Source organism: Conger conger, chromosome 9 (assembly GCF_963514075.1).
Source record: "Conger conger chromosome 9, fConCon1.1, whole genome shotgun sequence".
NCBI lineage: Eukaryota > Metazoa > Chordata > Actinopteri > Anguilliformes > Congridae > Conger > Conger conger.
The window spans coordinates 20421216-20434227 of NC_083768.1; the positions used below are offsets into that span (position 1 = coordinate 20421216).

At 43.1% G+C, this 13012-nt stretch overlaps 1 protein-coding gene across 1 annotated transcript in view; it reads right to left on the reverse strand.

The window, feature by feature from the left end:
• Nucleotides 1-2785: 2785 nt before the first annotated feature.
• The window catches only part of tinagl1 (tubulointerstitial nephritis antigen-like 1), a 30869-nt gene continuing 20642 nt past the window's right edge, over nt 2786-13012 (reverse strand). The window contains exons 10-12 of the mRNA XM_061255328.1: nt 12765-12888; nt 7688-7733; nt 2786-7454 (exon numbers count right to left, since the gene is read on the reverse strand). Of these exons, the coding sequence (XP_061111312.1) occupies nt 7278-7454; nt 7688-7733; nt 12765-12888 (347 nt within the window). The 3' untranslated portion in view covers nt 2786-7277. The remainder of the gene's footprint in view (nt 7455-7687; nt 7734-12764; nt 12889-13012) is intronic.

Below are 13012 nucleotides of genomic sequence, written 5' to 3' on the forward strand. Positions count from 1 at the left end.
GACCGGAAATGTTGGCTCGTACTCCATGGCGGAGTCCAAATGATAACTGCAGATGTGTGTGCGAGGGAATGTCCCCCCCCTCCCCCTGTATCCACCGGGTTTCACAACTGAGTTGTTTACAAAGGAGATCTTCCCCGGCTTAGGTCCAGTGGAAACCCGTTGTCCTCTCCGCACACGGGTGTTGAATGTTTTTCGGAATATGCCGGTCATCGCGGAAGTTGACCTGGGGAATGTTCTAGAATGCCGGCGACCGCCGAGACAATGCTTGGAGAGCAGCGTGAGCTGTGCACAAGAATTCTCAGAGCGACAGGGTGCGGCGGGAACCATTTGTTCGAATACCTCGGCTTCCTCCTCTACAGCGAACCCTGGCAGGCTGACAGCGTCAGCGACGGGTGACTCAGTAGCTGCCTAGTGGCTTGTTCTATTCCTGCCCCTTTGAACAATGAAAGAAATGTAAACATTTAGACACTTGCCACTTCTCTTCATCCAAGTTTGCATGCAGGGATCCTCAAGCATTAGCAGGGGAGGTAGCTCTATGCTAGACTATTACAAATCCACACATGCATTGTCATTCATTATGTTACAAAAGCGAGACTTATCAGGCATCAATGGCATGTCCTTTCTGATAGGCTGCTACAAAATGGTTTTAGTGTAAATTAAATTTTTTAGTGTAGCTGATCTAATCTTTTTGTTCACATTCTTTTGGTGTGATTAATGGCATTGGTTGAAAAAAAAAAATGTGCGTGTTTCATTTATTTTAGCATTATTGTGTTATTGTGTACAGTATACAATATGTCTGGGTGGGCTACTAAAAGAATGGCTTAAGAAATGTTTATCACTAGTGAGTTCCTAATCCTGGTCTTTCCCTTGGCTAACTCAGGTTATTGAAAAAAGGTGGGCAAATAGTTTTTAAAGGTAGTACTGAATATACATATATATGTGTGTTAGGGGTGAATGGCTTTGCTTTATTTCCCATTAAGGAAGCCATAGACTGTAGATTCACAATTGTATTCATACATGCATACATATCTCACATAACACACTTTCTCCTCCAAACACACATGCCTGCATAGGGCACACAGCACATTGGAACAGAGGCATTCGTGAATGAGACTTCTCTTTTTTCTAGGCAACAGTCTGGAGATTTCTTTCCCACACTAAAAAATTAATCATTGGATTAACTTAAAAATAATTAAGTGGTTACATGCAATAGTATTAAGCATATGTGATTTCTACTGATTCAGTATGTGGTGGAAGTATTTATTAATTGTATTCATTTATTAATCCGATGAAGTCCCATATTATTAATAACTGAAATTATTAATACTGCCTGTAACCTCTAGCCATCATTATATTCAGTAATATATACTTTTGAGTGCATTTAGATTTCTCTGTGTTTTATGAAGGAATACAATTCTTCCAATGTCAAAATAATGCAGGACACCAGAAAATGAACATTAACAAGTACCCACCTTAATGAATGCTACATCATGACTTTAATCATATTTGCATTTTGCTCTTTGGACAATGTCAAATTCTGTTCTGAACATTTGTGTGCTTTGCTTTTTTAGATGGAAATAGTTTAATACACCCAACTTCCTGCACATGCATAATCGTTATGATAGCATCCTCTGCTATTATAAAGAATACAAATCACTTTTTACTGTCTGATATATTTAAAAAAAAAAAAAAACTGCAGCATCCTGCTCACAGCTGATGAAATGAATGAAACGCACATATGCACACACACATACATACACATTCTCACACAAAAAAAAAATACTTACAGTGCATGCTCACATGTATGGGCGCACACACGCACATGCTTACGTATGTGAATGCTTGAATACGCACAACCTCGTATCCATAGCCATGTGCTCTCGGTGACTCCTTCTAATCCACACACACATGCGCACACACCATCACACACACGTCTCATTGCTGTAGCCGCAGGGCAGGCGGACTGGGGTATTAGTCTCAATAGTGGATCGTTGAGCTGACACAGCACTGTCCTGTCTGCTATATAAACTACCCCCTACCCCAAACCCACAAAAAGCCCATCCAGTGGCCCCCAAATTCAACACGCCCCGCTGCACCATATGCACATTTCCTCTCCCTCCTCCTCCTCGTGTCAGATCCATTTTTGGTGTAGAGATGTTGGTACAGGGGTGTCTGTGTGTCTGTAATTTCTGGGCATACCAGACTGCCACCTAATCACTCATTACCCCTTACTTTAATGCCCTTTTTGCTGGACATTGCAAACATCACATGCTTCTTGTAGATGTTCAGGCTATAACCATTAATTCTCAGCCTGAACCCAATGAGATACATTTGAAGGTTTGTTGGGTGTCATTGGACTCATTTTCTCTAAAGTACTGGAGCATTATCTGATTTGTATCTGATAGTCACAAAAGTACTGTTTGTGTCTAGTTCATTTGTGTATCATTCCATAGTTTCAGTAGCTTATGCATCCCGGGTTGGCATCAATTAATCAACCTTACAGTACTGCAGAGGTCTTACTTGTCTATGTGTTGGTGATGTTGCATCAGGTTTATTACGATAGATGGTGCCATAAACTGAGCTTCAACAGCTCTTTAAGTTTTTGTGAAGCAGGAAGTCGTCCCCTGATCCAACAGAAGAAGCAACTGACTGCACTGGGTATTTTATTTTAAAACCATTGGCAGCATGGAATCTCTGATGCACTTTCTGTGATTGAATTGTGGTGGCTCTGAAATTTGTGGCAAATAGGGTACTTACAGGTGGCATTAACTGAGGCAAAGCCGAGTTGTTTAAAATCATATTTTTATTGTGAGACATGGAAGAACACTGCTGTGGTTTTGCATTCAATGTACACAATATAATACACGGCAATACATATGGCATGAAAAGAGGGAACATGACTATTTTATACAGCTCTTCCAAGTCTTAAGCTAACAACTAAATGTCGGTTTAATGGTGGAATCCCACCAACAAAAGCTTTGAAGGTGTTTCTGTGCATTTACGCTTGTGTCATAAGACAGCTGCACCAATGAGTGTGAGAAATCAACCAATGGGTGATTGGTATCTTCATTGCCAGGGCAATGCAGCCCACCCCCAGCAGACATGGTGAGGCTCAATGTGTCCCCTAACAACATGTTACTCAATCTTGATTGTAGGGGTACTCTTTCTACTGGATCTTTAGTCATGCATTCATATTGATGTGTTCATCTGCATCACACCTGTCAGGTATCTCCTGTTAGTCCTCAATGTAAGAAAGGTGTTGTGGAGTACTGTAGGTGTTAGTGCTGATGGAATGATATGGGTAAATTTATATAATAACATATATCTGTTTAGATGTGTCACACAAATTGGTGTTCAATTGAAATGAACCCTACTAGCAATTAAATGAACATTCTGGCTTTACCATTCATTTGTGAGAGCTAACTGGTGGAACTACAGTAACTAACAAATGTTAAATTAAAACCCTTGACTCTAGGTATCATTTGAACAGCATTTAATCAACATTTTAACTCCCGGCATGTTTATTTTACACAGGACTGATACAAATAACTTTTCAATTAACAGTTCCATCATACATAATTCAAAAAAGCATTTGTTAAATAACCAGTAATTTTCCAGGACCATGACTAGGATGTATTGTTCCTGTACTATGTAAATGACATTGGGTCTACCTAACGAGGGTTGGCAGTAATGAACCCACAGCATTGCAAGTCAGCTAAATGCGAATTTTCAGGAGCACACAGGATGCCGCATTTTCCAAGGTTCTGTCAAGTTCAACCCAATTCTCCATGCATGACTCGGATCCAGGTTGTTAAACACACTCCATTGGTCCAAGTCAACTATTCCCAGTTTATCCATACAAGGAAACAGCTGTCTGGATGACTAGATGAGAAAATGGGCCCAACAACTTATCCAGAATTAAATCTAATGGGCTCATGGCATTTCTGGATAGGACCCAAGCTCACCAAATTTAAATATTGTTTTCTTACACTGAATTAACTTGGATTGGTTTAGTGCTAGTGAGCACCAGCTTTAAGCTTCAATAACATTGATCGTAGCTTATAATGGTCATTAAACATATAAAAATAAATAAAAATGGGTAATCTCCATATGCTCACTATCAATGTTGACATGGAATTCCTAGAAAATGCAGCTCAACCGACAATTGTTCCCAGAAACTTACTGAACATAAAACATTTTGATTCCAGCAGGAACCACTATTCTTGCTATTAACTACTTTCTTTGAGTTGTGTATTCATAGGTAAATCAAATAAAAATGCCCTTCTTGTTACTGAAGCCTTTGAAATGCACTCAATACTTTTAGAATTTGTCAATGTGTGATTAATTTATAATGTTGGCTACATAAGAATACAAAGAAGTTGACTGTTTAAAAAGGCTGGTAACAGATAGTACATACATCAGCAATATGCCTGTTATGTGCCAATATGATCTATTGCGATCTTGCAGGTGACTTTTACAAAATCTATCAAATGAGAGGCATGTGACCACTGATGACAGAAAGTGTTTATTGCTGATGTGGGTGACCACACAAAAAGATGACTTCATCATGGCTAAGCAGGTGTAATTGTTTTGTTTGTACTTTTTCACCACCCTCCATCCCTAAAAAGCAAACAGCTGTGGTTATGCTCGGAGGGGGGCGGTCAGACCCCAGTGTCTCATTTCCCCCTCCGCTCTCCCCGGTCACGCCTCATTTACCCAGAGTGCATCTCTTGCCAGGCCCTCTTGGCTTTGATCGCCTTCGTCTCTCTTCGCTTCATTTGAACGGGAAAAACAAAGTTATATCTGCTTGGATGCGGCGTGAGATCCGGTTCTCTCTCTCCGCCTCGACTCGGCCCAGCGCATTTCGCGTTTGTTTGAGCGCCTGGATGGTGCCGCTTACGGAAGCCAGCGAGACAGGAAGCCATGACGCTGCCCTTCGCTCGTGGGCGCTGGTGAGTGGAAGCGCACCTTCGATGAACCGTGGAGAGGACATACTATTCTCGAGTCACTTCAGCATCTCTGAAAGGTTCAGCGAGCTTTGCGTGCATGTTAGGTAGGAGAGCAGGTATTATAGGCCACCAAAAGCTACACCAAGGGGTGCACGTGAAGCCACTCAAAGCTAAACTGTGTAATTAAACTGTCTGAATGGATTATTGGGGAAGAAGCCTCTACCAGCAGCACAACAGTGAAAAGCCATGATCTAAAACATGAGCAGGGTTATGGGCACATATTCATTCATATGGGGAATTGTCTTTTAAAACACATCTCTGAAATAAAAAGTAAATTCAATACATAAAGACATTCACAAGCCTCAGTCCCATCCAGTGACTCGAATGTGGAAACTCAAAGTGCACCGGATCACATTGGTCCCTAGCCCCAAGTAAATCAATGGCCAACCCAATCTCACAATGATTCCTTGAGTTATTTTTGGTTTTGAAACAGTCAGTCATTGGTGCTTACATACATTTCAATTGCTTTTCAATTGTAGCACTTTGGTGTACTGAGGGGCAATACATTGGAGAATGGGTTGAATTAATTTACAATGAGGCCACACCAAACAGACTTTGGCAGAAACAGCCCCACCCACACCCCCTCCCTCAAACCCTGACGCTTTGATTTCTTCTGTTCACAAAATATAAGCACCTTCAAAGCTGTTGAGCAGGAAGGAAAGGTGGGAGGGGCTGATGCGGTTTCTTATCGAGCAAAACTGCGAGCCTCTTACAGTAGTTAATCAAATAATAGCAATAACAGCAACAAGAACAACACCAACAGACAAAACATAGAATAAAATAGATTAAGACTATAATACAAAACTGCTCAGCCCTTTAACTGGAAAGGCTGAATGTTGTGGTTTGACACACCTGTCATTTAATCTATAAACAGATTGTTAAGGTGATGATTTTCTATATAATATATAATTCTTTAATATCTCAATGTAAAACTCAATGTAAATTATGTATGTTTAAAAAAACAACAAAAAGCATTTCATACACAGTACCCCTCTGTGTATGATTTACAGGGGGGGAAATCTGCTCATGAAAAGCAACAGAACTGAAACCAAAAATGATAACAAATATAAGATTTGTTTGCATTTTCCAAAACGTTTTGGGTTTTTTTTCCCCCACACACAAATAATGTGAGGGGAATCAAGGTTCTCAAGGATCAAGGCTTTGGATATTCCCACCTGCCCCAGTGATTCTGCAGAAACAGATGCTTTCTGTTCTGTGTTTACATTACTGAGGATTTCCAGAGTGGGGCTACTGAATAGGATGCATTGAAGGGCAATTGAATCTTCTCAAATGGCAAAATGCACAAACTTGGTCATTTTGTTTTTCATTATTTGGTAGAGGCTGCCCAAGGAAATATGGGATATAACTTCACAACACTGAGGTTGCGCTGCCCTGTCAATCTCTGCACTTCTGATATGTAACTTTCAGATACATAAAAGGCAATATAAGTCAGAACAGCACTACTTTAAAGTTTTGCAAACCCTACCTATTAAGCAGAATCATGCTAAGGAGGCTGTGCAGGCCTGACATATAGCTACCACAATCTTTGAAAGTAAAGTAGGGTTTTCTTTTGTTTACCATTGGCCTGAAGTCCATACCCATACCTACCCCACCCGCACTCCCTCCACCTTCTTACAGCCTATGGTTCAGCCCTTCTGTTTGAATGTGTGGAGCGCTGTGCTTCATTACATCATCGATTGTGCACTAATGCTACAAACGGGGAGAGGAAGTGAGTCACTTAGCAATAGGAACTGAGTGAGTGTTAGGTCCTCAAGTGGTAAAAAAAAACAGAATAGTAGAACAAGTGTTAGTTCCTCTCTAACAGTTCCAAAGGAATGAGGCTCACTGGCACCCCCTACATAAGGCACCTGCTGGGTTTTCTGCCCCCAGCCTGTCTGCTGGGAGTTGGTCTCTGAGAATTCTAGTCAAAACAAGGAATGAAAAGCAGGAGGGCGAGAGATCCGCTTATCTCAGCCGAAGAAGAAACCAGTTCAGATCAAGCTTGGCTGTCCATCATCATACAGACAGTGGGAAAACATACACACACAGACTAGACCATCTAGACCAAACTATAGCCAAGGAGCCTTTGAGGTGTGAGCTTTGGAAGTGAGACCTGAGGTGTTTGCAGTTCGGAAGCCAGTTAGGGGGGCAATAGTGATGCGCCCATGTGCCTGGCGGAGGTTCTGGCATCTTAAAGCGGAGGTTTGCGGTGTGCATGGGTCCCTTGGAGAAGGAGGAGGGTTGGTGGGGAAGGCTGAAGTGGCATCTCTACTTGCGCTTGCGGTGGTGATTGTGGTGTTGATTGTGGTGGCTCTGCATGTCCTCCATGGTCACCCTGCCCCACACTCCGATGACGAAGGCCTCTATCTCGCACTCGTTCTCCCCGCGGGCGATGCGAAAGTAACCATTTTCTCCCCAGTTCTTTCCCCAGGAGTTGGCGGCGATCTGCAGTAAAGCAAGACGGGAAACAGAAGGTCAAAATGAAGGACAAACAATCTATTAAGAATAATGTTTATTCTTTTAATTGAATCAGTTCAATTGAATCACTCTCAAATAGATGAGATGTGAGTATTATAATTCCCTTCTATCAAGGGAAAACGGCACTATAGCTCCTTTTACAACTTTTAGTATTTAATACCATATATAATGTATGGCTTCCAGTAAGACAGGTTTCTTACCCAGTACTTCCGTGTTTGACCATTATAGTCTCTCTCCTCTCCCCATCTGAAATAAAAGAGTGAAGCATTTGGAGGAAAATTGCAAGTGCTAGCGTTTAGACGCGTCTCCATTGGTTAACACCATAATACATTCACAGCTACCAAACCATTGTGCTCCAAACCCTTAAGAACTTTCGTCAGTGAACCATTAGACTAGTTTATGAGTTACTTAAGAACCTACATTTATTGTTTGGAAAGACTCAGCAGGACAGAGCGTCCTAATCTCAGCGTGAGCAGCATACTTATGGAAGTATTTTTAACACTTGAAGTATAGTACAAAAGGACAAAGGACAAACAGGTTGGAATGTTTTTCAAGGAATTTGTCAGCAAGCAGACACATAAATCCTCAAGGATTGTCTGCCCCTTGAAAGTCATTTTGAAACAAGTGACGTGAAGCTGGAGGAAGGGGAGCTCCATCCTGGAACAAGGAAGCATCCATCTTCTGCAAAGTGCATCCTGAATACAAGGGTGTATTTAAAGCCAGTTGCCCCAACAGGCCTGAGAGCCACACCTTGAAGACGCTGGCATGTGAAACATAATTTCCTTGTAATGTTTCTGTATCTGTCCTGTGTGTATTTATGTTTAGTCTTGTTATTTATTCATTTTTCATACATCCTTGGTTATTGTTTTCCATTATAGTTCTCATTTGTCATCCCCATGTCTGCGTCTGAATGTTTACCAGCCTAGTCACTCCCCTGTCTGCGTGTCCCACTATTCGGGTGTTGACGGTAGTTTTGGTTTTCAACATTCCTTCCAAACTCGCGATTCTTACTTCCTGCTTCTCTTAGTAGTTAAATGTTGTAAAGCACTATTCTTACCTACTAATCTAGATATTGTACAGTACTAATCCGATTAATACACTTACTGTCTGTCTAACTAACTAACTAACAGTCACTTTTATTGGGTAGTTTAGAAATATTCACGTAACTAATTCACTAACTCAATCTCTTAGTTTTGTGGCGGCACGGATGGTGCAGTGGGTAGCACTGCCGCCTCCCAGCAAGGAGGTCCTGGGGTCGAATCCCCGTCGGCTGGGGCCTCTCTGTGTAGAGTTTGCATGTTCTCCCCGTGTCTGCGCGGGTTTCCTCCGGGTACTCCGGTTTCCTCCCACAGTCCAAAGACATGCAGGTTAGGCTGATTAGAGAGTCTAAATTGCCCATAGGTATGAGTGTGTGAGTGTGTGAGTGTGTGAGTGAATGGTGTGTGTGCCCTGCGATGGACTTGTGACCTGTCCAGGGTGTATTCCTGCCTTTCGCCCAATGTATGCTGGGATAGGCTCCAGCCCCCGTGCGACCCTGTTCAGGATAAGCGGGTTAGGATAATGGATGAATGAATGAATCTCTTAGTTTTTCTGCACTGTTCTATAACACCGTCTCCCTATGCTATCCCTAATTACTCGCTTAGTTTCAGCGAAGTGTTCGCACCTGTCTCTGACTATCACTACGTCATCAATCTATGCAAATGTCTACTCCCTAATCCGGAGCCGTATGTTTTACATGTTTGGTTACGTGCATCCAGTCCGCGTTTTCGTCTCCCTCCCGTTATTATGTTATTACCCTATTATGTTTCCCCACCTGTTGTCTATTTGTTTAGCCCACCTTTTTCCCAGCCCCGCCTAGATTGTCACCTTCCCTCATGTATTTAAACCTCAGTCTCTGTTTCAACCTGTGTCAGAACGTTGATCAGTCATAGTGCCAAATTACCTGTAAACCTATTTCTTGAGATTCCAAAAGACACCCCTTCGCCTTTGATTTCCGAGCTTGCCTTACCCTCTTGTTTTGTTTGCCCTTCTGATTTTCTGGTTTTTGATATTCTGCTTTGTTTTAGTGACTTCGGTTTTTGCCTTCGCCCTTTTGTACTTTCGCCTATTGATTTTCTGTATTTTTGACCTTCTTGCCTGTTCTTGACCATTTTTTGGCCTTCTGTTTTTGTCTTTGTATTGGATCTCCTGGCTATGAATATGGACTAATAAACTATGTTTTTGGATTATCCGCTGGTCTGCGTCTGTGTCCTCAGTGCCGTACATAACATTCCTCCTCTTAAAGGAAAGCTGAAGGGGTGGACAGACAGGAGGGGGACGTCACCCCAGACCCATGTCATCACACAACAACATCGGGGGGTTTGCCTGAGGCAGACATCTTGCCCAGTGGAAGATTCGATGGCCTCTGTCTTTCCTCCGAATTGCATACCCCAGACGCAGACAGCTTTTGGCTACCACCTAAAGCTCCCAGCATGCCCTGGTCTCCAGACAGCTCTGCCCTAAGCTCTATGTTCATCCTGTTTATGAAGCATGTTCCCTCAGCAGTGATGATGTCTGGACTTATTGTGTGTGTGTGTATCTGTGCCTATATCTGTGTGTCTGTGCGTGTGTGTCTGTCTCACTCTGTCTGTGCTTGAGAAAGGAATGCTGGGAAACTATTCAGGGCTCATTCCTTGCTAACTCCCAAGTTCTGGTACCTCTCCTACATCTTTGACCCCTTCTGTCAATCTTTATATCTCTATTATTGAAATCTTCCCAGATGGGATTCGACTTCAGTAGACCGTTATTGAACAAATAAACAAAGCTGTGCAAATAAAAGCAAAAAGATGGATTGTAAGATACATTTTTCAAAGGCCAGGCCTGTGAGATTGGCTGAGCAGGCCCAAAATTAGATGCCACAGTAGCCTTCTCTTATTCTGCAGGGAGATGGACTCCCCTAGGCAATCACAAATACCACAGCACCCAAAAAACAGCCACCACCCCCAGCTCCTCCACCCCTGGTGTTTTATCCCTCTCTCTCCGGTACATTTGAGACCAAGCGCTCAGACAATGGCACTTCCACAAGAGTGGACATCAATGTGCTTTCCACAAACTTTCCCAGGCTCCAGGCTTAATGGAGCTCGGTGTGGCTGGATTTTCTCTGTCCAAACACTGACAGCCCCCGACCCCCTCCCCTCCCAGTCTCTCCATATCCACCCACTGATGCTCTCTGTACCCCGGACCTGGACCCAACCAAAAGAAGTGCAGCATCAGCAGGGTCGGGGCAGAAGAGAAAAACAGGGAGTCGCCTTCATCATCATCATCATCACCATTATCAGAGTTCGCTAGTCTGATAATCATTATTATTATCAGAGTAGCAAACATGCAGGCATTCACTAACTCAGACACACACAGCAAGCCTTATTGACGTGTCAATGTTAGACATGTACTGTACAAAACCATGTCCATTAGTAACTAAAAATGAGAAATAAATATAAATTCACATCAGCAATGAAGGCAATGTATTATGAATACCAACTGATATGTAAAAGTGATTCATGTTTCCATTAACATTCATTTATAAATGATTCAATGTGGACAATTGGTTGCAGATAGATTATTGAAATATCTATTTGGCTCATAAGTCTGTGGTGACCACCCCATAGTATGGCAGTGACTAGTAGTTTTGTCTTGTTTGCAATATCAAATACTATTTAATTTACCACCAAATTTCTGGAATTTTATCAGTGAACATGTTTCTGTTCTGTACTGGCTACAGTTATGGAAATTATTTTTACACTTTTTACATTTAACATATCTAACTGGGGAAACACCTTGAGATTAAAATCTCTCTTGCAAGAGAGACCTGGCACTTTGTACATATACACATGCCCACACTCACACACAATCTCACACACTGGAGCACCCACACAATCACACAATGCTCCAGGAAGACCATCCTGCACGCTCCGTTTGTCCTAATCAATAGCCGATCAGATAAGAACCGTTAGAGTATCCCTGATGACTCTTCTATTCTGTCCAACCTCTGTCTGTTTTTTTTTCATCCGCCTCATTTCTACCCAGACAGCATTATCCTGCCCAGAAAAGCATTTTCCCAAACCAGACATAGCTCCAGAATCAAATAGACCGTCACCCTTTTGTCAAACACTGTGCTCCATACCTGTCCCCTGAGAGAACCACAGGGTGGCAAATTCAAACTTGCCAAAAATGATACCACAAGAGGATAGAGCTCTTCTATCCCTAGGCTCCTCTCCTCTCTCTCTCTCTCCCTTTCTCCCTCTCTTTAATTTCAGGCACACGGCCCCACAAAAACACAAACCGCTCATTAAGGCCAATTGGAAACCAGCTGGCCTGCTGAAGCAAAGAAGCCAAAATATTTACAGGAGAAAGTGAGCCCAGAGCATACCTTCACCAATGCCAGACATGCAGAACTTGCTGCAGCCGGCTGGCAGACATTTGTCATTTCAGACAAGACTAAACGATCCAGAGCCCGGGCAGTGGGACAATCAGAGATGTTGGGGAGGGGGGGGGGGGATGAGAATTGGGACAGAGGTATAGGTGCTGGGTGAAGACAGGGGGGCGGTACAGGTGCGGAGCTGATCCAGGTGTGCCGTCTGCCTGCATTTTTGCGGCGGCCAGCGGAAAGGAGGCGGACACAGACACTCGGAGCCAGGGTGTGTGCACAGTGTCTCAGCTTTTATGGAAGCGGGACCCTTAGGCACTGGGCACAGCTGGAGGGCACATCACATAGGCATATTTCCTGTGCAAAATTGTATGTAATTGTATGCAGTATGAGTTCTGCGCAAGTCGTGATTTTAGGTTCATGTGTTGGGAATAATATGCCTACGTATGTACGTGCAGGTGGGCTTTTCTGTGAGGTGTGAGTGTATGTGTGAGTGTGTCTGCCTGTGTGTGTGTAGGAGAGAGAGGCAGACAGTGTTGAGTGATAAGAACAGGGCAAGTAAAGAAGAGTGAACATGAACAAGGTGGAGCTTGTGTACTTTGCCACATATCATCTATTTGAGCTTTGTGCATGAGAAACTCAGATCTGCTGTTACAGAGTACAGGACAGAGGGAGTAGTAGCTGAGAAAAAAACTGAAAACCACTGAGCCTCCATACAGCAGACACACCAAAAGACTGCAGGTGCAGTTCCCAATCTCCAGTCCATGTCATTGTATTCTCACAGATAGGCTGGAGCACCTATGATAAGGCCCGCATACAGGCTGTACTAGTGTCCATGAAGGGGAAAAGGAGACCCTGGTGGATCTGGCTCTTACCCCGTGATCCTGACGGAATGGGTGCCGTGTTTGCGGTACTGCGGGGGCTTGTGGAAGCTGGCGTCCGTGTGCCGGTAGATGCCGCTCTGATAGACAAAGAAATCCTCGTGGACTTCCAGGATAGCTACGGGCAAGAGAAAGAGAGACACACCCATGACATACACACATTCACAGCTTTACTTGGCAGAGTTGACATGGAATGAAATCTACATTGTTATGTGTAATTGCAACCTACAATTACCTATAAT